At 35.9% G+C, this 27,456-nt stretch overlaps 1 protein-coding gene across 3 annotated transcripts in view; it reads left to right on the top strand.

The window, feature by feature from the left end:
* Nucleotides 1-27,456, top strand: part of LOC149557666 (FGGY family of carbohydrate kinase) — a 195,183-nt gene that overhangs the window by 35,390 nt on the left and 132,337 nt on the right. For all 3 annotated transcript variants that reach the window (XM_089832257.1, XM_089832256.1, XM_089832255.1), the window contains exons 5-11: nt 8,496-8,578; nt 9,117-9,301; nt 13,240-13,301; nt 13,478-13,586; nt 13,737-13,859; nt 14,079-14,198; nt 14,458-14,578. In XM_089832257.1, the coding sequence (XP_089688383.1) occupies nt 8,496-8,578; nt 9,117-9,301; nt 13,240-13,301; nt 13,478-13,586; nt 13,737-13,859; nt 14,079-14,198; nt 14,458-14,578 (803 nt within the window). The remainder of the gene's footprint in view (nt 1-8,495; nt 8,579-9,116; nt 9,302-13,239; nt 13,302-13,477; nt 13,587-13,736; nt 13,860-14,078; nt 14,199-14,457; nt 14,579-27,456) is intronic.

Raw genomic sequence — 27,456 nt, forward strand, 5'->3', positions numbered from 1 at the left:
TTTCTTTTATTAAATAGGATTTAGGATAAAATGATCAACCTTAGGAAATATTGAAATAATCAAATTTGATCAAGAAAATTGATTTGAATTGATTAAAATAAAATATTGCAAACCATTGATTTAGGAAATTTGATAAATTGATAAATTGAATAATGGGGGCCCATAGGCTAGGCGACCATTTTAGAGTGCATACAATTTTTACTTGAGAGCTATTCCAAATGAGATGATTATCTTTCTAGTACAAAGGTAAAGTGACAACATCGATATCATTCTTATTGTTGACTTGGGTTATAACAACAACATTTGGTGGCATAACCAGTTGATCTTCATGCATATTGGAGTTGATTTTAACATTTTTTGGATGGACTACATACTCAGATGGATGTTATAGGATGATGGTATAATGATAGACATCTATTTCTACTCCCATGGTCCAATGGGTAGATTGATTTGCGATCTAGTTGTTGCCAAGATCAGTGCTATGCTTTTCATGGATTATGATGTGTCGATTCAGAACTTAAGGCAAAGTGTTCTTATTCTTAGAGTGGTGCAACAAATTGGTGAAGCAACATTTTCAAACTGTCTTGGGATCCATGGATCTTATTGCTGAATGAGTTGCATCTAAACATTTTGCTTCACAGTGTGGCATGTTTTGATTTCATATATTCTAGAATGTGCTCTAGAGAAGCTTGCAAATCAATATGGGATCCTAGTATTGGTATGCAGATTCATGATTCCTTGAGGACAAGCAATCTCTAAGGAGGGAGGACTCTAATGTGCCTTTTTTGGGAACAATTGGAACTTGACTAACAACTTAACAAAACATAAAGAATGACTTCATTGGAGCTTAATGCAAATTAATAAAAAGTCGTTTAAATATTAAAAAGAGGTTTGAAAAAGGAAAAACAGAAAGAAGAAAAAAGGATAGGTTTTGGAAAATGATAGGTCACAAGGATGCTTTTTAAAAAAACAAAGAGAAGCTCATTTGGAGGATGCTTGATTTTATGTTTAGATGTCATTTTCTTGGAGAATTTGGAAGCTTCAACTTTTAGCGGGTTTTAAGGATGAAAACCCTCAAGCTTGGAGGTAGTGGACGGAAACCCATTGTTTGGTGGAGATATCATTCATGTGTCTTATTTGTGCTAGAAATTCATACTCCCTATCCAAATTTGACTATAAGTTCTACTGAGATTTGAATGCGATATTCATATCTAATTTCTGAAGTTCTATTTCAGTTGAGTATCTTTTAATTTTCAGTAGATCAATGGAAATTCATTTTCATGCAAAAATGTTAGTCTAAATTTCAGTGCAATGTTAGGAAAATATGGATAAAATATCCTAGGAGGTTATTACACTAATGTACACTTATCAACATCATGGTCGCATTTTCCAAGAGCATGGTATTTCAATCTATTGATGCCACCATGAAAACTATCTTGCAATTTTTACATTTAGCTTCCTTTATTTCTCTTAGGAAAATCTTCGGTATGTTTCGAAGCTTCATCCTTTTGACTTGATTTAGTGGTTTTAGCCTTAGCCTTAAGTCTAGGAGTGGACATTGTGAAAAATATTGTTTTCAAAAGTTCAAGGTTGCTGCAATAAGACAATATTACTAAAAAATTACATTTATGCTTTGTCATTTACGAACTAATACAAAAGAAAGCAGGGTTTGCCCCCCCCCCCCCCAACAAAATAAAAATGCAGTGTTTGTATTTTAACTTTAAAAAAAAAAATGTAGGGTTTTCTTTGAAGTTTAAATTTGAACTGAAAAGAACTCAAATATTCTAAAAAACAATGAAGTTTTTAACTTAGAAAATAGGAAAATAGCCAGAAAACAAATTCTATCTTACCTCTTAGATCAAACTTGAAATGAGATGCGACCTCTTGCAATTATTGGTATGTAGCTTTTGTTGTGACAAATGCAATTATTAAGCTGCCACAATTTTGGTTTGCTGATGATTTTTTGCTCTTCCTCCTTGCTGGTTGCCCTTCTATGCATTTGTTTATCCTCACAACATACTTTTATCCTCCTTTCTTGCCAATAGGATGAAATGAGCTCACTTTTAGGTTTGAGGAAACCAAATAGATGGGACCAAAAAATCTTAAAACACATTAGTTTTTTGTTAATTGCAATTTTCATACTTGATGTCATTTGAGTCTTGTGATTGAGACTCGCCGGGTCCGACCAAGTTGCCAAGTGATTTTTTTGCGAGCCTCGCCCAACACTTTGTCGAGTCCAAGTCCGAGCCCCTAGGACTCATGTAGTGCCTGCCCCTAGGTCGCATTTTTGTTATCATTGTCAAACTCTTTTAGGGCTAGTTTTATGTTGATGGTTAGTAACATTGTTTTGAGATTATCGGATATTGTGCTATGGATTCAGTTGATATGTGATGAGATCACTTAGACTTTACATTTCATGTATGCATGATGATTATTTTCATTGTTTGCAGTTATTAATGATGATTAGTAAGATGATTTATTATCATGTGTTTTCTTATAGATACTTACCCCATACTTGCATGTGTATGGTGTGCGTGTTTGTTCTTATGTATGGCGTGTCTAATGTGGTTAAGGAAGGGAGTCTTAGTCACCTGCTAGTCGGGATCTACACGATACACCACTTCCTGCCATTGCCTGTTTAGTTTAGTATATATTGTGCTTGTACATGCATGGTTTTTATGCAGGTTGCAGGTACCGGGTATCGACTTCCCTGAATTGCCAGGATGAGCGTACCCTATCACATTATCTCAATGGTAAGAGAAGGGAGATAAATTTTCAAGTCTAAATCCCAACCCTTTAAGCCATTTATCCTAATTGAAAATTAGGACAAGTATCTGAGTTGAGTACCCTCCGAATACGTTGGATGACATAATTCGTGATATTAACCCTTGGTTTGATTTTGTATGTGTTTTGCTATGATGGGTTTTCGTATTTTATTTTATGAGTCTTTGGAGTATTTTCTATTAATTAAGTCTAATTAAAAGATTTAATTAATGGTTTAATTTAATGAAAAATTAATATGATATTTTAATATTTATTTTATTTAATTAATTGAAAAATTAATATGGTATTTTAATATTTATTTTATTTAATTAATTGAAAAAATTAATTAAATAAAATAATTAAATTTGAAGATAAAAGTTATAAGTTTAAAGTTGGAATGTGATAATATTTATTTAAATAAATAAATATTTATCAATTAAGTTTTGGAAATGAATTTAAAAGTGGAAAAGATATTAAAATTATTAAAAGATTCTAGATTCCATGTGATTTAAAATATAAATATATTAAGATAAAATAAGTGGATTTATTAAAGTGAGTGCATGAGATTTATAAAAATCAATAAATTAAATTGAAAAGAATAAAGTAAATATTATATTAATTAATGTACATTATTTTAATATTTTCTCACATAGGAGTTTGCAAATTCTCGAGAGTTGTCATGTAGACAACACAGGAGTTTGCACTCTAAGAATGCACAAGTTGTCTACACTTAGGAGTTAGCATATTATTTGAGCACATGGTGTTTACAACCTTATGACTCATCTAGAAGGTTGGAGAAGACTCATGCTTAGTTGTCATGCTTATCTTCTAGTTGTTTCTAGAGACATTCTAGATGCATCTTAGAGGCCTTTAAATAGAGGCTCTCCTAGTGTGTTTGGACAAGCTTCAAAGCTTACATGCATTTGAGAAGCTCATATGCTTCTACATGCTCATATGTTTCTTCATGCTCCTATGTTTCTTCAAGCACTTCTAGTCACGTGGGAATTTCGGTTGGCTTGGATCTTGGAGGAATTGTGAATGTTGGAGAAGGAAGGGATTTTACTATGGACTTCTGAGGCATGGCAAATTAGCATCAGTGTCCAGGTGCACTCGTGATTTTCACATATTCCATTTGCACTCTTTCTCTTCCTGTCTTCATTGTGTTTGTTATATGTGTCTGAATATACTCCATGAATGAATTTTCAATTTTGAAATTGGAATCTAGATATGTATGTTAATTTTTATTTGGTTACAAAGAAATATTAGGAAACCCTAGTTTTATTTATGAGGGAAATTCATCAAAAATTGCCCTGTCGCTGCCCCTTACATAGACCCGAACTCAAACATTCATACCTTTTTATCTAGAGAAAATTTATTCGATCGCTTCGGTCAGATTTAGCGTAACTTGGCCCTCTACAACATATTTCAAATCCGGCTTGATCCAACGGTTCATTAGGGAGATATGGCCTCCGTACTGGGACTGTTTTATTCAATGACAATCATTTTCCATTTTCCATAACCAAGAGTTCTTTGTGCTTAAACTTCACAAAAAATAATCTATCAAAGCATGGAATGAATTAAAAACATTATTGCAATCTTCCCTTAGTAGAATCAAGATTTGAAAATTGTTTCGAGTTTGGGTTTGAATTAAAATAAAATCTTATTTTTATGCATTAGTTTTATATGGTTTATTAACTAATCTAATTAAATTTAATTAAGATTAGTTAATAGTAGAAGAAGTGTAATTAATTATTAGTCAATTTAAGTAAATGGATTATTTTTAATGAGGGCAAATTAAAAGAAAAATTAATAAGTGTTTAGTAGAATTAAATAATTGAATTATTAATGGGATTGATTTTACTTAAAATCAATGAAGATTATTTTAAATAAATGATTGTCCTTGAAGTGTTTTAAGGAAATTGTAAACTAATTATTTGAAAGTTGATAAGTATTATTTTTATTATTTGAATAATGGGAGATGCTTCTTAGAATTATTAGTAACATTGATTTTTAGTGAAATAATGCAAATGATTTTATCTAAAAGTCAATGGGAACTAGTTCAATAATTTAAATAAGTAAATAATTATCTTATGATTATTTTAGAGAATTGTTTTAAAATAATGGAGGGATAATTCTATGCTTTATTCAAAGAAATAAATGGGTTGACTTGTAGAAGAATCTTATACTTTTGAAGTATACTTGCAACAGAAACTGAAACCTCTACACTTTATTCAACTATGTAATTTTAGTAAATCAAAACATGTGCTTGCATTGTGTTTTCTCTATGCTTTTTGTTTTGGGTTTTTGGGTTGACTAGTGTTGACCAGTTAGGATGTCTACCAGAGGCTTGGGAGTTATGCGAATGTGATGGCATGTTGATGTTATTTGATCTCGATCTTTATAAACCCAACCATGGTTATGTGATGGAATGCTCTATGAGATGTTTGTACTTACTGATTGTTATTGCTCATCAGTCTTCTGAGTAAAGCTGAGTTATATGTATCTGAGACACTTGAACTAATCATTTTTGAGTCATCAATCAGTTATCCTTGGATTATTTTCTAGTTGCCATGATGAGACTGAAATGTTGATTTATTTCTTGATGATGTCATGTTGTGACATGTTTGACTCGACCATTTTGGAGTCTTCGACCAGTATGATTTTGAGATATATTTTGGTTATTGAGAACCAATAGATACTTTTGATTATCATTGATACCTTCAGTTGCCAATAGAGAATTGTTGTGGTCATGATTATCTATGGATGCTTTTCAGATGCTCATGGAGATTTGATGTTTTTATTGTGGATATTTGATGATTCTTATTGTGGATTATCTTTTGTGATTTTGAGATTTATGATTCCATGAGCTTAGGGTAGGTTATCTACTTGTAGTGTCGGGAAGTGGCTTGCAATGGGGGCCGGGGCCCTAAGTGGCTGCCAAAGTAACTCATTGTAAGTTTTGTTAATAAGTGATAAGATTTACACTAAATGGTGATTAAATGAACTTAAAAAGATAATTGTTTTGGTTCTCGCCCATGCCTCGAGTGCTTGTACAGACTAGGATGGGAGTAGAGAGAACGCTTGGTTGCGACCTTGCATTCCATAGTATACCTTGTCAGTATGAGAGGATACCAGTGGCCACATGAGGATCAGTAGGGACTCGTGGAGTTTAACTAACTGCCAGGGTAACTTCTACATGATATATGCGATGACACTTTCCCGCTTGCATAGTAGGTTTCTTACATGTCATTGTGTGCCTCTGGGAAGTAGATGTCGGTTTTGTGATTGGAACCTTTGAGTTAGTATACTTTTAGGATTCTTGGACTTAGAGAGTATCTTTGCTATGTGATTTTTGATAGCCTGTTTGAGACTTCAGATTATCTCCTCAGCACGGTGGGAGTGGACCATTTAGGTTCCATGCGGTCGGGTGGTAGCATATTTCCACTCTTATCATTTGAGATCCGTCTGAGACACCGTGGCTGGAGCATTCTTTGTTGGTATCTATCATCATTCTATCTTCATGGATTATAATGGTGGACATGTATCCTTACATTGGTGATTTGCATATGTTAGATGATGTTATCTTATGTTTCTTTTTTGCATATGATGTAGTATGTTTTTAGGTGTGACATTCCTTCTATGTTAATACCGATGATCTGTTCGGTGATTTGGAATGTTATGCACAGAGGGATGGCTAGGATCCACGATGGTCTAATGATACTATTAATGGTTGGGAGGAATCGTGCACTTAGTTAATTATGTTTGTGATATATGATTATATTTTATGATGAATGTTTATATCTTTTGTGATGATGTATCATGTATGGTTTGTGGTTTCATTTATGTTATTGCATCATGAATAAGAGTTGGTATGATGATGTAGTTTATTTACATGGATGTTTATTCTTTTAAGCCTTTCATACCTTGTGACATGTATAGTGGATGATTGAGCAATCTGAAATGTAATTACTTAAAGGACACTTCTATATTGTTTAAGAACATTGGATGTATCCTTGTTATTTCATAAGGATGTAGTGTTAGATGAATTCATTAATAGTTAATTTAGATGTGATTCAACGTTAAGGGATCCTTAAAGAATGTAACTTGTTATGTATGATTATGTCTACTTTCATTTGAATTGATGCTAATGCTTCCATTACTATATGTATGTTGTGAATAGTGTTACTTTCATGTTTCAAAAAAATAAAAATAAAATTGTTTGGCAAACTTAGTGATATTTTAGATTAATTCTTTGGATCCCTTGGCAGGGCATTACAACTCGCCTAGGGTCACCTGACTTGAGGCTTGTTGAGTCCACGGAAGTCCCAAAACTATGCTAGAAAGATCATAAGACATTGAAATCATCATTTTCATAAAAGTATTGCTGAACTATCTATTTATGCAAAAGGATCTAATCACTGTTTGTTTTAAGGTCAACACTTGCTAGTGAGATTCTTTTAGTAGTAGTAGGAATGTTTCCAATGGATGCCTCAGCAATAGTTCATTTGCTAAGTTATTCAAAAACAATTAAGAACATCGATAAGCATGCTGTGTTAAAACAGTTGTTGAGAAGGAATTATACAGAGGAAGAAGACTCGGATGAAGCAAAACAAGAAGTCAATCAGCATGCGGGGCATTGTTTTGCAAGATTACCTTGACAATATTGAAGAGATAAAGAAAAATTGTGTTTGAAAAATTTAGAACTGCTATGTTCACAGAGCAGGCTGGTCGAAAAAAGCAAGTTATATCAAAGAGTTCAAACCCTTGAGGGAGCATAATGAAAATACTGCATAAGAGCAGCAATTAAGGGAAAGGCTAGACTTCTAGTTGTACAAATCCGAGCATCTTATAGGTGAGATGGGTAGATGGACAGCACCCAAGGAGGAGTGGGATGAAAGAACTTGTCTTTCCTGCAATAAGGGGGTAGTGGAAACAAAATGACACTTCATTATGTAGTGTCCTGCATAGGAGGATATCCATACAATAGGAAGATAATCTGAAGGTGTGCTGTCTAAATGAGCCATATGAGGAGGCAAGACTTCACAAAACCGTGGTCTTCTTGATCAAAGTCCACAACAAAAGGGCTAATGAAATGAACTTGAAAATTGTTAACGAAGTTGCCCTTGGTCTTATAAACAGATGGTCTTGTGGACGTCATTAAATCCCATTCATTCATTTAGCCTTTTGATTTCTTTTAGAGGATTGGTTAGGCTATTATTGGATATAATTCTATCTTTTTCTTAATTGTGTTGAAATATACTATAGTAATAAATAGAAAATGAACTGATTTATGATTCAGCCCCCTTCCCTTTAACTCAAACATGGTTGTGTCCATCAGTACGAAATGAATATTTACTATGAATAGTCACAATGAAAGGGTATTTTGCCCTTTTACAAAAAGATACATGGATAACACGTTTCACCTGCTGTTGTAAGAATCATTGTGTTGGTATTTGAATATGCATGAAATACTGAGTATAGAGTTCTTTTCTTATTCTTTGTTAAAGAGCATACTTCGTAAAAACTGAAATCATCCTTCTTTAAAGGTTTCCTACAGACAGAGGCTAAAGTGAAAATAAATAAGTGCATCATTTATCTGTGCATTAGATTCTGCAGTTTTTATGGTCATTAAAATTATTTGGTAGATGTTGAAACCTAATGCTTTATCCTGTATGGTGGTTGGAACACCAATCAAATCATTGAAAGAATCTGTCTTTTTTCTTGATTTGCAGCTTTTGTGGGTGAAAGAAAATCTAAATGAATCTTGGGCTGTTGCATTCAGATGGATGGACCTGAGCGACTGGCTCACATACAGGTACATACAACGAATGCTATCATTCTATTGAAAGTTTGTTTTTGGGGTTTAATGCATTTCTAGCCTTCATATATTTGACTACATAATGGGATGTTGCTTTTATAATACATAATTAAAAATTAGAATTGGTACATAATATCTCAGTATTTTACATCTTGGAGAAATTAGAGAAAATATATATGCTATCCTAGTAAAATAAGCTAATAATGTACAATATATACATGTTAATGTGAATATGTGATTTGACATGGAAACGAACATGCTTTTACAAATAATACTGTATGGACTCTGTGACTGATTTCCTTAATGGATAACTCCTGTAGAGTACATGGTTGCCAAATTTGAGACATCTTTGGCCGCAGTTATAAGACTAGATTTATCGATATGAGAGTTTAGTCTGCAATTCATATACATCTTGTCCATCTTGTTGATTCAATCCAAGATGTTGAGTAGAACGTCTTCTTCAAGTTTTCACTAGAAGCTTCTTTCATAAGTTCCAAAACCTTATACTCTTACTATGCAATTAATAATTGATCAGGGCTACTGGAGATGATACCCGTAGTTTATGTACAACTGTCTGCAAATGGACATACCTAGGTCATGCCCATATGCAGCAGATGAATACGAAGAATACTAAAGCAATGGATGCGTGTGGATGGGATGATGTTTTCTGGCAGGAAGTTGGTCTAGGGGACCTTGTAGAAGGACACTATGCAAAAATAGGTATGCTCCTGTACATTAAATATCTTCATGCGTATTTCTCTTGTTTCTTTACCTTGAACATCCTTTATGAATTTCTTTTCGAGGTCTATTCATAACTAATCACATTTCTAGTAGTAGAAATCTAGAACATCCCAATTTCAATTCTGCCTTGAAATTTCAAAGTTCAAACATGCAGGTTGGACTAGTATAATGGGGTAGTCTGTTTATTTTGGAGTAGAAGTAGGATTCTCTAGTAATCTTTGTATTATCTGTAAATTGAAGTTTTATTAGTTTCAGCAAAGTGCAAATGACAAAAATAAGTCAGTGGGTCTGACGTATGTAGTTAGGAATATTAGCTAACAAGAATGTCAGAAAAGGTCTTTTTCTCCTCAAACACAAGAAATAAATAAAGCAACTTGTAGGATATAAGAACCAGTAGGAACGATGGACATGGAATAGATATAATTAATGACGTAGATGTGCATTGTGAACTGCCAATTTATAATTTTCATCAGTTCGGATTATATATATGTGAACAATCCATGAGATTTAAGTAAGGATAGGTTCAAAATATTTTGAACAGTAAACCCACATTATTTTCAATAGTACGAGATATAGATCCCAGCCAAAATATTTCATGCTTCTTTCCCCATAAAACTAACATATAGATGCTTATTTCTCATATATTTTAAAATGAATAAAAACAATCCCTGTTTGCAGTCGTATATTATTATTGTGAGATTGTTGGCTAAAATTTTTGTATGTTATTGACTATGACTTACAGCATACAAAATTGCGACTTTAGGCAACATTTCATGAGATTTCTCTCTCCTCTCAGTAATAGGGGAGGTTTCCTTCTTGCCATAGATGGCTTCAATAGGAACTTAACTGAAAGTACTAAAACGTGACTTTTTTGAGTGAAAACATGTGCCAAAGGGTTGCCAATACTTGGACACACATTTAGATAGTGTTTGCATATGAAAATGATGCACAATAACCCTCCAAATCCATGTTGAAAGTGAAAAATGAGATTTCTTGCATGAAACACACATAAAAAAAAGTGTTCTTCCTCAAAAAAATCGCCAATTTGCCCTTAATGAAGGAAAATGCACTTTTGGAGAGCAAATATATGTTTTAAAACTCATGCAATTGCTTGGAAAATCGCCACCATGGGCTTTTAGTGAATAACTTAGTGCTAAACACACTTTTGGGATTCATTTACATGTTTTAAAAGACATGTAATTGGGCTAAAAATCACCACTTTGCCTTAGTGGACTTTAAAGACCCAAAAACATGTTTTAAATTGCATGTAATTTGGCTAATAATTGCCACTTTTGACTAAGTTGAGTGAAAACTCATTTTAGACATGCATTTACATGTTATAAAAACATACAATTTGATTTAAAAAGTCCATTAAGTGGTAATTTTAAAAGATGTATATGCAATGGGCTAGAAAACCCCCATTTAAATGCATTAACATAATTAAAATAAATTATATATGCAACAACATATGTAAATGAGTTAGAATTTATCACTTACATTAATTAAATAAGCTTAAAATATGCAAATACATATTAAAAACCCACAAACACATTAAAACATGTTATTGCATATAAAAAGTCCATTTAATTTAATGTTGGGACTTATAATTTATAGAGTGTGGATTTTCATGAAGTATTTTGTATGTGGATGTATGCAATATATAATAAAAATCCCACTTTTATGCACTTAAGTTGTCTCATGTATTTATATTTAATATCTAGCTATAGTTTTTAATAAAGTAATATGAAAATTTGATGAAGGGTGCTCCCCTTAATGCTTCTTATTATCTTCTCAAATGCGTACAATATGCAAACTCACATGAGTGCCTTCCTTACAGTAATCTGCAAGACAGAGCTGCAACTATCACTCAGGACTGCCCTAGACAACCTACGAGCCTTCCTTATATAGGCACTTTTAATCGCCTGAGAAGGTTCTTGACGCTAAGCCCTAACCCTTGAGGCCGACCAGCCTCATATTATAATATTTATTATTCCATTTCACTTTATCACATATGATTGACTCAAGACAATTTAAACATTATATTTTCGGATGGGTCCACTTCTAGAGACCATAACTAGCAAACCGCTAACCTAATGGGCTATTTTAATCCCATTTTGGAATCCTCGTCTAGCGATCTACAACGGCTGATTACTTAATTGTCCATAAGCCAAGATTATGCCTCGTTTCAAAGCCATTTAGGCCTTCATTGCTGGACCTAAATTTTGGATAGCCAAAATTCATACTGAAAATCTGCAATAACTACACCAATACATATGATATAACAATAAAACTCATCCAGCAAGCTGGTATGTCAAAGATGAACCTCCATAAATGAGATTAGAACAATCTGAGCACATAATACCAACTTACTTAAATTAGCAAGCTCCTTCAAATAGCAACTTTGTATAGGAATAGCCTTTATTAAAACACAAAAATACAAAAATTGTAACTATAAATATTTTTGGGTGATGCAAGATTGCCCTTACACCCAGGATGCTCCTACATCAAAAATAGTCTTGAAATAGGCTATTTTCATAAAACCTAAATAATTATGGTCAAATTAACTTAGAATGAGTTGAAATTTTAAAATGGACCACAAAATCCACTTTTGAATATTAAATATAATTTTATATCGTGCAATTGTTTATAAAAAACCACTTTTATGAGGTTTTTAATAAAAATATGCAGCTGACCTGAAAAACCCCACTTTTTCTCCTATAACTTGAGCTAGAAAACTCTGATCTGGACTGAAGTTAGCTTAAATCAAGAGGAATTCCAAGGGCTATTCACCTAGTGCAAAAACAAGACCAAAAACTATTTATAACACAAAGAAAAACAAAGAAAAGATGTGAAAGTTTACCAAAAATCGAGTGTTTATAGTGCAAGAAGAAAAACTCTTAGCAACAAACAATTGGGGATAATCTTGATAGAAAACCTTCAAAATGACACATAGACAAGCCTACACAAAGAACAATTCAGAGATAATGAATTGTTTTCATGATGTCTTATCAATGCGTTGAAACAAAGAGGATGTGCCTACAAAGCTATGAGAAAATTCCGTAAGGTTGCCTCAATTTTGTAATGTCAAAACTGTGGACAATAGAGATTGACTTATGCTTTCTGTTTTATACAGTATTTTCAGTGCAAGGGAGAATGATGACGATAACTTGAAGTGAATTGATAAGAAAACAAGAAACAGAACAGTTGTATATTAAAAGAATGAGGTGCACGCAACATACTTTTTAAAATAAGATTCTGCTTCTAGTTGCAATTGTCAGCACAAATTCACTCATTCTTGTCTGGTTTGGAGGTTGGATATTTCCCAATCATTGTGATTGTTGAGATATTTATGGAAGATGTATTGGAAGATTATAGCTTCCTTTTGAGAGAAGCAAAGTGTTCATATCCCTTTGAGTAGATCATACTGTTATAAAATCTAGAAGAGCATCACATATTGTTGTGCAAAGTGGATGTGGAGGATGCCCAAACGAACAACAATATATGAGATATGTGTTTTACACTCCCTGACCTAACAAACTGAGCGTATTCATCATTTTGATCTTTTCCCGATATTCTGATACCAGGTATTTACATCATTTGTCATATATAGGTTCCCAGCCATTCATTCTGAATGTGTTTATTGCAAGATCTGCTTGGAGTCATAATGCACAATCTTCTGTCTTTCGTTTGCATGAAAAATAGATGAAATGTATAAGTTGGCAAGAGCTTCCTAGAAGCAGTCTCTAGCACAATCAGTTAAATGTTAAATCCTGTGTTAGAACTTCAATAAAGCAATCTCTGCATGTCTAGTGTATCTTGCATTTTGAAACAGAGTTCATAGTTGGATATTGTATGACAATGGTATCAAATATAATTAATTATTATTGATCTGCTTACTCTTTCCACAAGAAATGCAGGAAAGAGTGTGGCATTTCCTGGACATCCTCTAGGTGCTGGCCTAACAGGTACAGCAGCACAGGTAACATATTGATAGTGAAAGGCTACCATTGGTCTCTACTGGTTCTTGATGTTTAGGGGACATAATTTAACTTACGTTAGTCATACTTGAGGCTGTATAGATAGAGACCATTTATCTCATTGTTATTTTATTGCTTCGTTTTCAGGCTTTTCTAATGCAGGTAAGTTTGTCTGCAGGAGCTAGGACTCTGTGAGGGAACTCCTGTTGGAGCCGCATTGATAGATGCTCATGCTGGGGGCATTGGGGTTATAGAAAGTGTGCCATCATCAAATATAAAGTGTCAAGGTTTGATTACAAGGAAACACTTTCAATTTCTGCAACGACTTAATAATCATGCACTTTTTATGACACTTGCAGAAGCACATTTTGTATGTCCTATGAGATAAACCGAACATTAGAATGTGGAGTTTATAAAGGTCTCATTTATGGCTTCAGAAGAAGAAAAAATGGAGGCTCTTTGCCATAGAATGGTCTTAGTATGTGGTACATCTACATGCCACATGGCAGTAGCACAGAATAAAGTTTTCATCCCAGGTGTCTGGGGGCCTTTTTGGTCAGGTATCAAAAGGCAACAAGATTTTTAGTTTTTATCATTTCATCCCCTTACTCCAGATTAATATTTTTCATGTACCCAGATACCTATTGCAGATAATTGCTATTTGAATCATCCAAATATATGCCTCCATGGCAAGATTACCCTCTGCGGTCATTTCTATAATTTATGATGCAATTTCTAGTCATTATTTTGATCCTAGTTGACTGGTCTGAACTGTACAGCTATGGTACCAGAGTTATGGCTCACAGAAGGGGGACAAAGTGCAACAGGGGCTTTGTTGGATCATTTAGTTGAAAACCATGTGGTTGCTCCTCTTCTGGCCAACCGTGCAGCATCACAAAGTAAAGTTTCTACTACTATGTATGAATGTTTAATTGCTTTCTGAACTTAACCTTTTCGTAGGAGTGTTTTGGGATAGAGAAGCATATTCTCCACAAATTGGTTTTATATGTTTACTTATAGACATTAGTGGCTGTTATTCTCTTTCATCGAGACTTGAAACATTTTAGATGTAACCATCTCATTTGTAGCAGAAAATGAAATATCTCTTGCTCCTTTTTATTGATATAATATTACAGTCCTAATTTATTGAATTTGCAGACATTTCACTGTATGAGCTATTAAACAGAACACTAGAATCAATGGCACGTGAAATACAAGCCCCATTTGTTGCTTCTTTGTCAAAGGATGTACATGTGCTCCCTGACTTTCATGGCAACAGGTATAATAGCTTCTGACCCAGTAAAAATATCAAAATTCATATGTAGCATCTAGTTTCTTGAAGTGTTGAATATAATTTGAATGACATTTTAATGCTGTGTGGAGAGGAGAAGAAATATTCTCAGTCTTGTTATTGTTATGGTAAATCGATGTTGTTGTAGAGACGAGAACTCCTTATATAGATTTACAAAGACGATGTTTCTAAAAGAAACAATCGTGAACTGAAGACATAAATAGAAACTACCTAATAAACTAAAGACTAAGTAAGATGACCATTAAAGAAACATTAAAATACTCTAATACCTCCCTTAATAGTCATTGTCTATGCAACACCCCGCTAGGGAACCCTAGAGATATTAACCTAAAATATGCAACTAAGTATACAAAATAATCTTTTTCTTAAGAGTTTACAAATAGTAATATAATAACCATAGTTACTGGACTTGGACTTGCCTCTGACTCAGAAAGTCAAAATCCGACTTGGACTTGGACTTGGCGACTGGACTCGGCAAGGACTCGAGAAATTGAAAAACCCATGAAATTCAAAGATTTTTAAGAATTTAATTTTTTTTTCATCTATCATTTAGTCAATTAACATCAAATACACAATAATTGAGATTAATAAAAGCTACTTAATACTCATACACAATTTTGCATAGATCACATAAGTATAACAATGAATTTCTGAAAGGAAAAAATTGAATAACATAATATAAAGTTAAACATAGTGTCACTGTCAAATGTCTACAATATATGAAATCCATGTAATCAAAAGTTGAAAAAATATATCAAAATATCAGCTAGAGTTTAGAAGACTAAGGTTCATAGTAGCCTGTGCCCTCCTACGAATACACCTAAGATAAGTCATGGAAGACTCAGATATTGATAAATATGTTTGTTACAACTTATGTGCGCATTGTAGACAACAATAGGGCTCTCAAGTATGTCTATCAATTTGCTTGGTGAAACACAACCTTTAATGGTAAAAGTCTTTTAGTAACAATTATAGTTGGCTTACAAATTTTTGCCAAAAAAATGATCAAGGGCATAGCCAACAACACAACACATATATACGTAAGTCTGAAAGTTTATAACTTTATGTACAACACTAGAGAGTTCTAACATTCATGAACACATAAGTCTAAAAAAGAAGAAGAAAAACTCATATACATCATTATAGAATTCTAACACATGTAAATCTGAAAATATCTGTACAACATTACTGAACTCTACAATGCTGAAAGTGACTTCTTCATAATGAAATCCAGATAGTAACCAATACTGGTAGTGAGCCTTCAATTTGGGTAGCTATCATTCATTTTGAGATGCAAGGATATACAGCTATGTAATTTGCTATAACCTAGTTAACAACATTTGAAGATTTAAACATTAAATTTCCTATAATATTTAAGATTTTCAAACATAAATTTGAAGATTTAAGATTTAAGATTAAATCATTAATAAATTCATGGCATACCACATCATTTTCAGAATTAATATACACTGAAAAAAACACCTTACAGAAATCTCTATCTTTTTTATAATTAGAAAAAAATAAAAAAGTAAAAAATAAAATAAAAAAATTCGGTAGAGTCTTGGGCTTGGGACTCGGCGAGTCCACGTGGACTCTGCTAGGACTTGGCCAAGTTCAAGTCTAGAGGCCATTTGCCTCGGAGAGGCCACCTCTGCCTCGGACTCGCAAAGTCCCAAAACACTAATAATAACAATGCGAAAGCAAGTAACAACAAGATAACACATGCACATAATGCAACTTAAACATAGATTATAGAGCTCAAGGGTTCCATAACATACAATTACACATGTATTTAAATCTATCAAGTACCATCATAATACAACCCTCTACATAATGTAGATGAATGATCAAGAACACCATCACATAAGAGAACTTCAAAACCAACTAATACAATATCCCAAATACATAAGACTCTACATCCATTGCACAAGTTGTAGGGTATGAGATACAAATCAAAGTATAAAGTACAACATCTCGTAAAGGTGGCGTGACCAATACACAAATAAGACAAGAAGATAGAACATGTCTCCAAAGATAAATCAAGATAATGCAATTGCTACAACAATCATGCAACACCAGAATAGTGTTGTGAGGTTTGCATACCATCGCCCCAAAGCTTTGGGGACCCCCTTTTTTTGGGCAAGCCTAGGCAATTTTTGTAAGTGTCATAATTTTTTTGTTTCTCTTAGCAAAATTTTGGAGTTGTCCAGAGGTTTTTGAATTGGCGATTTTTCACCTTGTACGGCTTGGTCTCTAGGAGGGATTCGGTTTGTTTTCACTCAGTGCGAAACTTGATTTTTCGGAACATGTAATTTCGTCCTTAAGCCAAATAGGTTTCAACAACAACATTTTCTCGATGGTTAAAATGATATTTGGCAGGATAAAATTGCAAATTTTTGGACTTAGATGGATTTTTGAAAATTTGATATAATTGTATAAGATCGAGCATTTTCAAAATGAATTTTAGATTTGGTCGTTTTTGAAAATCTTGAATTTTTTTGGTCAAAAGAAATTTTAATATTGAAATCAGATTTAGAGTTTGAATTTCGAGTGCTAAGAAAAGGATTTATTTTGTTTAAAAATTGAAAATGTATTGCAAAATTGAAATTGGATTAGATTGCAAAATCTCATTAATTTGGTTGAAATTTTGCTTAGAGGATTTTAAAAATGTTAAAGGAAATTGGTAATTTGGAATTGAAAATTGGTTTTGGCTTGCTAGGTTCAACTTTAATGATATTTTAATTACCAAAATGTTGTTAAATGAAAATTTTGACATCTCCTATGCTTACCTTGTTTCTATTTTGTAATTCTGGATCACACTAGCAATTAAAAGGGCCAATTTCACTATGGGGCTTGATTATTTTCATGTTTCAATCAAAACGGGGCCATCTTTGGAGGTTTAATTTAATTTTTTGTTTCCCTTCAGGTAGGTTGGCCCACTTTGGAGATCAACTGGAAGATACAAGAAGGGGCTTCTCCCCTCTTATTTGGTCATTCTTTCCATCTCCCTTTCCTTGGTTGAGCGATTTTTTCAGGATCCGATTTTGCACTTTGGCAGCGATTTCTTCTTCCTTGGGTGATTTCTGCCCTAGGGAAAATTTGAAGGTGCAAATCCGATTTTTGCAAGGTTGAGCGATTTTTTTTGAGTGTTTTTTTCCTCCTTGGCTGGGATTTTCTTCTTCAGCTATGGTGATTTTTATTTGGTGAAAAGGCAAGGTGACTTTGGGAAGTTGAATTCTGACTTGTGGCAGATTTTCGCAAGGTTGGTGAATTCTAATTTTGCTAGAGCATCACATTTTGGAGAGGTACTAAAATTTTCGATATCAGATTTGAACTTGAAGAGGCCCAATTATTGGTAAAGACAGATTTAAGGTAAAATTCCCATTCATTTTTAGAGGTGAAGATTGGTTTTAAAGGCGGATTTTATTACTTGTTCTTGCTTGGTTTGTTTCCCTTATCTTCTTTGACTAGTCATCCACCACTTCATCATTTTCATTGATAGGTTGAAGTTGGGAGATATAAGTGTAGATTTCATGATAGGACACTTGGAGAGGCAGAAATAAGCTAGACCACCCTAGGATTGAAGTTGGGAGATATAAGTGTAGTCCATCCTAAGGTAATGAAGAGGCAGAAATAAGTGGTAGTCCCACCCTTAAGATTGAAGTTTGGAGATTGATAAGTGTAGATAAAGGATTTGGAGAGGCAGAAATATGCTAGATTTTATCAATAGAAAGAAGTGTGTGTAATATTCCTAACCAATTATTTTTCGTCTATTGCAAAGAATGGCGATGGGGAGTAGATGGAAGTGGCCGTATGGCCTGGAGGACAACTACATAGGGGAGTCAGGATGCCATACGGATGAATTGACAAGTATATGCAAGGGGCTGTACGGTGAGGAGTGAGGATGAAGTATGGTCAACTAAAGCCGTACGGTGTAGCATGGGGGGAGGTAGTTTGATGGCCGTACGGATGTGTGTAGTAGGCCGTACGGTAGGAATGTTTCATGGTTGTACAATCCATAAGCAGATAGGCCGTACGGTAGTGATGATGTAGGGCCATACGGTATACAAAGCAGGCCATATGGTAGCTTGGAATGAAATGCTTGAAGGGAGGGGCCGTACGGTGATGTACTAAGTTGATGGCAAATGGAGAAGGGTGGATGAATGGTGTAACAACAGAGTTTAAATGATGATAAACAAAGAGTTTGAATTTTCCAATACATATAACAGAGAATTGATCAAATTAAACATGGTGGTTTCTTCAATTCACAATATGATGGTGCTTCGATTTGCTAGATCCGAGCAAAGTATTATAGGCGACGGAAAGACGGAATAGGGTGAGGGTTGAATCCCATCGAAACCGCACGAGCCAAATAGGGAAGATCTTTCACTTTCGAAATGGCGAACAATAGAGAATCTCAACGAGAATTCACAATATAGAGAAAATAATCCAAATTTTATATCTAACAACTACTTATATGCCGTGCTTAAATACCCATTGGGGAAAAATTTTCAAGGGTGTACAAAGATAGTCGACGGCAACAGAAACTATAGAAACAAAAATAAAAATAAAAATGGGTCTGAGAATATTAAATCAATCGAACCAATTACAATAGCTTAATTAAAATTTATTTTATAACGGGAACATTACAGTCCTCCTGTCCCAAATTTTGCTTGTCCTCAAGAAAATGCAATGCCAAATGCTGTAGAATGTGTTTGCACTCCCACGTCATGTCGTCCAAAGGCAAGTGTTTCCAACTTACCAAATATTCCTTCACCGTGTGGTTTTGCAGGATCTTCTCACATACTTCGATGATCTCGGCTAGTTCCAAAACGAGCTTTCTTTCTTCATTAAGCAGTGGAAAGTTTGTTGCTACCGTGACATTATGTCCCACAACTTTCTTAAGGTAGGAGATATGAAAAACATTATGAATATGACTCCCCTCTGAAGGTTCCAACTCATAGGCAGCTTCACCGATGTAGCAAACTACCTGATAAGGACCATAAAATTGTGGCTTCAATTTTTCTTTCCCCTTTTCCTTCAATGAGGATTACCGGTATGGAATGCTTGTTGGTGTAGATTTTTTGTTGATTCTGTGCCCGTTGTAAGTTTTCCTTCAATCATCTCAGTATGTCCTGTCCCTCCTGAAGCCAATCCCTCACCCTTGGTGCACGACTGTCACTTAGAATTGTGTCGATGAAGGAAAGGGGTTCATACCTACATAGTGCTTTGAACAGTGCCATCCTGATGGACATGTGGTAAGTGGTATTGCAACAATATTCTCCTAGGTAAATCCATTTGACTCATGCCCGTTGTTGTGTTGAAACATAATTCTGAAGGTAACCTTCAAGCCACTTGTTCACAATCTCCCTCTGCCCGTCTGTCTGGGGGCGATAACTAGTGCTTGGAGACAATTCGGTTCTTGCCAATCGAAATAGTTCTGTATAGAAGATACTGATAAATCGTCCATCCTGATCACTAACAATGTTTTGGGGTAACTTGTGCACACGAAAAACTTCTCTAAAAAATAGATTGGCTACCTGTGCGGCTTGAAAGTTTGAGATGGCAAAGAAATGTGTGTACTTCGTTAGTTTGTCAACCACCATGTAAATACAATCCTTTCCGTTCACCTTGGGAAGTCCAGTAATAAAATCCATCAAGATACTTTCCCACTTCTATTCTGGAATTGGCAGAGGTTGTAGTAACACAGTAGGTAGAGTATGTTCGGATTTGTTCTGTTGGCAGACTGCACACTCTCTTACATACTGCAATATGCCTCCTTTAAGTCCTTTCTATGAAAACCTCTCCCTGAGACATCTGTACATTTTGAGGAAACCCGAGTGCCCTGCCAAAGGTGAGTCATGTACCTCCTTCAAGATTTCTTGCGTCAATTTAGATTCCAAGACTAAAAATATCCGATTCTTATAGTAAATGACGTCATCCACCACTTTGTACCTATCATCTTGGGTGTTGCCATCCATTAACTCACAGGCAAATGTGTTTTTGGAATATTCTACCAACAAATGTGCTTTCTAGTCAGCTGAAATCTGGGTCAATAAGCAAATAGCGGGTTTCTTGGACAAAGCATCTGCAACCACATTTTTCTTTCCTTTCACATATTCAATTTCAAAATCAAAAGCTTGAACCTTGCTTACCCAGTTTTGTTGTCTCTCGTTCAAGTTCTGTTGCTCCACAAAAAACCTCAAACTATTGTGATTTGTGCGAACCACAAACTTGGCACCCACCAAATACTGTCGAAACTTGGTTAGTGCATGTACGATGGCCAACGTTAGTTTGTCATAAATGGAATATAAGCTTTTTGTTTGCGTAAGCTTCCTGCTCTAATAGGCTATGGGGTGTCTATCTTGCATCAGTACCACGCCAATGCCTTCTCCGGATGCGTCGCACTCCAGAATGAAAGGTTGAGCGAAATTAGGCAATGCAAGTATAGGACAAGTGCTCATTGCTTCTTTCAGCTTATCAAAAGTGAGTTGTGCTTTTTCATTCTAGTGGAAGGAAACCTTTCTTCTCAGATCTGTTGATGAGGTGCTGAGCTGAGAGAATTCTTTTACAAACCTTCGGTAATAACTATACAGTCCAAAGAATCCTTGCAACTCCATGAGTGATTTCGGGGGAGGCTAATCAAGGATAGCCTGAATCTTCTCCTGATGAACTTGAACTCCATATTTATTGACAACATGCCCCAAGTACAATATTTTTCGTCATACTGAATTCGCACTTGGATCACTTGGTGAACAAGGACTGATCCTTCATGATCCGTAGGACTTAGTCCAGATGCTTTAGGTGCTCTTCCCATGTCCTACTATAATAAGAATATCATCAAAAAATACTAGTAAGTATTTACGCAATTGTTTGTTGAAGATGCGATTCATGCATGATTGGAATGTAGCAGGTGCATTTTTTATTCTGAATGGCATGACCAAGAACTCATAATGCCCATTGTGACAATGAAAGGCTGTTTTTTCCACGTCTTCCTCCCTCATGCGGATTTGACGGTATCCGGAACAAAGATCTATTTTCAAAAAATAGACTGCGCCATGTAATTCATACATTAAGTCATCTATTCTTGGAAGGGGATATCTATTCTTTATTGTCTTTTTGTTCAACACACGGTAGTCTACACACATGCGTAGCATCTCGTCATTCTTTTTGACCAATACTACCGATGACGTGAAGGGGCTAGAATTGGGATGGATCTATCCTTTCTCCAGCAGTTCCTGAATAGTCTTTTCAATCTCATCTTTGAATTTCTTGTGATGGTAGTAGGGTGTGGTGATGACCGACTTGGCTCTAGCTTCCAACTCGATAGTATGTTCAAACCCTTGATGAGACGATATGCTAGGAGGAATGTCAATAAAAACTTTATCATGTTTACTCAAAATATTTTGGAGATCATCATCTTGGGGAAGTGTTTGTTGCCCTTTTATAGGTTCTGCCGAGACAAAACAATGTGCAACCCAAGCAACATCAACAAACCAAAAAATTGCCTCCATCCGATGTGTAGAAACTTCGTCCGGACCTTCATTCGCCATTCCACGGAGAACAACCTTCTTTCCATCGACAACAAAAGTGAAGTCCTTCCATTTGAAGCTCTGAGTGTATTTATCAAGTGTCTTCATCCATTGTATGTCTAGAATAATCTCCATATCATCAAGGTCCACTATGAAGAAATCCGTGGTCATTGTGTGATTCGCCATTGTGATACTTAGCTGAGGAACAAGGTGTGTGTAGGGTAGGAGAGTCCCTTCGACAACCTTGACTTGAAATCCTGTGTGTGTCTCTGCAGGTAGAGCTCTTTGTTTCACTAGTGAGGAGTTTATGAAGTTTGGAGTGGGTCCGCTATCGAGCATTACCATAACCCTTTGTCCTTGAAGGGTTCCTCGTACACGAAAAACCATACACCTTGGGCTGCCGGCTAGAGCGATAGTTCCTCCGCGTCGTACCAATGCTGCAATTCTTTTCGTATGGTATGGTTTAAATTAGCCATGTTGGTGTCATCGTGGTGTTGGTTATCTTCGGAGGGTATTTCTTCCTGTTCGTCCTCATCATCGGACACGACCTCAATGTACTGTCTTTCCTTTTCCTAGGCATCTATGCCCAAGTTCCCATGGGCTTTTGCAGTTGAAACATAGTTTCTTCCTTCGGAGCTCCTGTTTGGAAGCTTCGTCCACGTACGGCTTCCTCGGTGGAGGTTTGTTATCTTTGTCCCTTGGAAACACTGGCAGTTTGGAATGTGAATAACTTCGTGAAGATGACGTTGTTGATGATGCCATACTCCTTGCCTTCTTAATAGCCTCCGATAGGGTGGCAGGATTAAACCCTTTTACCCAACCTTTCAGAGGCTCTGTCAGTCCATCCATGAAGAGCACTATTTTTCTTTTTTCAGAAATGTCCATGACCAAAACAAAGAGTTTTTGAAATTCTGCAATGCATTGGTCAATCAATCCAGTTTGCCTCAGTTGAGCCAAATCTTTGAAATCGAGTTCCTGATCTTTAACATCAAATCAGTTATCAATCTCTTAGTGAATTCCTCATAGGTATTTATTTGATCATGCCCCAATGTGATAGTGCCGTGATGCCACCATTCATACACAACTCCCTCCAAGTGTAAGGCTGCAAATTTAATTGCTTCTTCTAGCATGGGATTAAGCTGGAAGTAAGTATCTGCCTTTATTACCCACACTTGTGCAGATTTGGATCCAGATCCGTCAAATGGTGACATATTTACTTTACTCAACTTCCTCTTGAGATCATCATTACAATATCCTCTATTTCTGCCTCTCAAATATCTCATTCTCAAATCTGCATAATCTTTGTAGGATATATCTTCTTCAAAATTGGCATTCTTCTAGTCTTCTCTCAGCTGTTCTTGCATTTCTTCAAAGGTCGGCTACTTTCCTCCAGGTGGTGTCTTTGCCCGTGGGGGAAAAAGATGGCATGGAAGATCGAGAGCGCATTGGATGAGGGTTTGTTTTACCTGATACTAAGTCCGCGTTGTGATCATTTTATTCTCCGGATATTTTATTGTTTGCCAACTTCTTGAGAGTCTCTTCCATGAGTCGCTGAGTATCATTGATCTGTACTTGATTCCTAGCAAGTTCTCTCAATAGTGCCATGAGTTTGGCAACTGTGGGTTTTGGTTCGATAGCCATTCTATCAATGGAATGGGTTCTTCTTCTCTTCCGGCTATAAACTCTCATTCATTGTCCACAGGCTAGCAAGATCAAAACTCTGATACCACTGTAATATTCCTAACTAATTATTTTCCGTTTGTTGCAAAGAATGGCGATGGGGAGTAGATGGAAGTGGCCATATGGCCTGAAGGACAACCACACAGGGGAGTGAGGATGCTGTACGGATGAACTAACAAGTATATGCAGAGGGTCGTATGGTGAGGAGTGGGGATGAAGTACGGTCAACTGAAGCTGTACGGTGTAGCATTGGGGGAGGTTGTTTAACGGCCGTACAGATGTGTTCAATAGGTCATACGGTAGGAATGTTTCATGGCCATATAGTCCACAAGCAAACAGGCCATATGGTAGTAATGATGCAGGGCCGTACAATACACAAAGCAGGCCATACGGTAGCTTGGAACAGAATACTTGAAGGGAGGGGCTGTATGGTGATGTACTGAGGTGAGGGCAAATGGAGAAGGGTGGATGAATGGTGTAAACAGAGAGTTTAAATGAAGATAAACAAAGAGATTGAATTGCCTAATACATACAACAGAGAATTGATCAAATTAAACACGGTGGTTTCTTCAATTCGCAATATGGTGGTGCTTTGATTTGCTAGATTCAAGCAAAGTATTACAGACGGCGAAAAGATGAAATAAGGTGAGGGTTGAATCCCACCGAAATTGCATGAGTCAAATAGGGAAGATCTTTCACTTCTAAAATGACAAACAAAAAAGAATCCCAACGAGAATTCATAGTATAGAGAAAATAATCCAAATTTCATACCTAACAACTAACTATATGCTTTGCTTAAATATCCATCGGGGAAAACTTTCTGAGGGTGTACAAAGATAGCTGACAGCAACACAAACTACAGAAACAAAAATAAAAACTAAAATGGGTTTGAGATATATTAAATCAACTAGCCCAATTACAATAGCTTAATTAAAATTTATTTTATAACGGGAACATTACGTTTGGAGATTGATAAGTGTAGTCCATATCATTTAGAATGAAGGGGCAGAAATAAGTGTTTAGGATGGTAGATGTTAGTGCAAGCAAGAATCCAAAGGGAACGAATACCAAAAAAGACAAAGAAGACATGATGCCGAAGACCACCTTCTTCTTGAAAGTGAGACAAATAAGTGATACCAATATCGACATGGTGAACATGGTATAGTTGAAGGATAGATTGAAGGAAGGACAATCCCCCATGGTGATGAAGATCTACAAGAGCGGAATTGTGCACGCGACAGCTTTCCCTCCTACCTTGCCTTGTGTGGAATTGGTAATGGAGTGTGCATCTCGGTTTGATATTGTTACCAAGTCCATCATTTTTGATGAAGGGAAGAGAGTGTTGGCTACCATCAGTGGACAAGTGATCGAAGAAGTATTTAGTATTCCCCAGTATAAAGGCATGCTAGTGGTAGTGATGGATCGGGCAGCCAAGTTATTTTGGGATAATCAGGAGGCCTACTTCATTCATCTAAAGCAGAATTGGTTACACGAAGGCCAGAAGGGTTACCAAGTCATCAAAGCTCACTAAGTTAGATTTCAAATTAGAGTATGACGACCTTATTGTACTTCTCAGTCGAATCATGGGTGTGGCTCAAGGTATGCAATTCAAGAACTAGATGTACTATTTTATTGATGAAATTGAAAATGGAAAGAGAAAATTTGATTGGGCTAGAATTATAAGTGAAAATTTAGAGTTGCAACTTAGGACAGTGCAAAATCAAAAGTAATTTTACATGTGATCCTATCTTTTCTATCTGATTGCGAGACTATATGAGCATCTCGAACTTAAGGCCTTAGGAGTGATTGGAAATGGGTCAGAGCAATGTTTGGTGCATGAATGCTATCCACAGCTTCATTTGCACAACACCAAAGATTATAAGATGTTCTATGATGCCTTTGCCATGAAGACGGTAAGAATATTACAAGGGACACCTGCTAGGAGACTCTCATCGGAAGTGGAAGCAAAAGTTAAGAAGTACGAGAGTTGGTTCATCCAATTTCCGCAATTTACATATATTAGAGTAGTAGGAAGTATAGTTTGTCCCAAGAGACTTCCAAGATACCCACCTGACAAGATAGTTTTGATGGAGTTGGCTTGGCAACTTGAGCATTATGACAAGATGATGAAACTCAAAGGTGAGACAGGAATTACCTTCTTATTTGGAATAGGCAATAATACTTGCTCCAATCCTGTCACCTTTGCAGCTGCGGAGGAGTTAGAATGGTATCAGCTAAGATGGTATAGAGCAAGACAAGGATTCGATCCTAATGGCCTTATCAAGGCATCTCACGGAAGCGCATTCAAACATATTCCTACTATAGAAGATTTTTGGGCCAATGCATAGGATGACTTTCATGTGAGGAAGCTAGCTTTCTCAAGATTATCAGTGGGCATGATGAGGGCAATTACATGGAGAGGCCTTGATATTCCTGATCAATTGGAAGATGATGAAAATGTGCTAAGGGAAGATTATGATAGAGTGGATGGAACATAATTGGGTCTAGTGGATTGTGGTGATCATCAAGATCCTTCCTTAGAGGCAGTTACAAGGATAGTTGATCTACACACTGAGTCATGGTACAATGAGAAGTCAAGGCAATTACAAAGTTGGAAGGTATGCCTTACTTATGAGAAGATGAAACCAGAGAAAGAAGGTCCAGCAGAGTCAGTCGGACAGAAAGGTGGGGGCAGTAGCCAACAACAAAGAGCAGTTAAGAGCAAAAAGAGAAATTTGGAGGTTGAGAAAAGTAAAGGACATCAGGAGCCTCCAGCAAAGAGACATAATGCATCACCGTCAAGGGGGAGCATAATTGAGGCTAGGAGCCAAGGGGTTAATACAAATGGACAAAGGGTCTTGGTACAGGTGAGCTCTGATTTGGAATCCAATGGTTACAGTGACAGTACCAAATACTCTCTCGGAGAACTAACATGGAGATGATATGACAGTCACTAGTGAAAAAGAGGATAGGCCAATTGATATTGAAGAAATAAGCTAGGCGCTTGAGGCTGTTGGTGATGCTTTGCTAGTCGAACCAAATCTAGATTTGGGTAGATGCACTGCACCACTATGGTTAAGGAAAATGCTAATGCCAAGAGGCAAGGTGGTGACTATCCGAACAGTTGAAGATATTCAAGGGTTAGTGGAAAAGGAAGATAGTGAGAAATAGAAACAAATTGCAAAAACGGTGGCAAAGGTAATCGAGATCAATGATGATGGTCACCGAAAATTTCAGATTGCTATACCAAAGGTTAGCAAGGCAGTGGATGAGATTGTAGCCTAGGAGTATGAGATAGTAGAGCATAACTTGGGAAGAATAACAGATGACATGGAATGTGAGGAGATCCAGGAAGGCATGGTTTCAATTAGAGAAAGGTTGAGGAAGGCGAACAAGAGGATTGTAAAGTTGGAGGCCAAAAACAAGTACTGGAGAGATTGCCAGCCTATCCAATAGTTGTGTCAGGCAACCCTTCCTCAAGATAGTGGGAGCAATATAGAAGAGATATTGGCTGAACTGCACGAAACCAAAGATTGGATCAGTGATATAATTCAAGATGGGTGAAATTTCTTTCTTCCTTTATCTTGCTATTCAAGTCATTGGTGGCTATTAGAGACAAATTTAAAACATTTG

Source organism: Cupressus sempervirens, chromosome 5 (assembly GCF_028749045.1).
Source record: "Cupressus sempervirens isolate cs-2001-9-10 chromosome 5, ASM2874904v1, whole genome shotgun sequence".
NCBI lineage: Eukaryota > Viridiplantae > Streptophyta > Pinopsida > Cupressales > Cupressaceae > Cupressus > Cupressus sempervirens.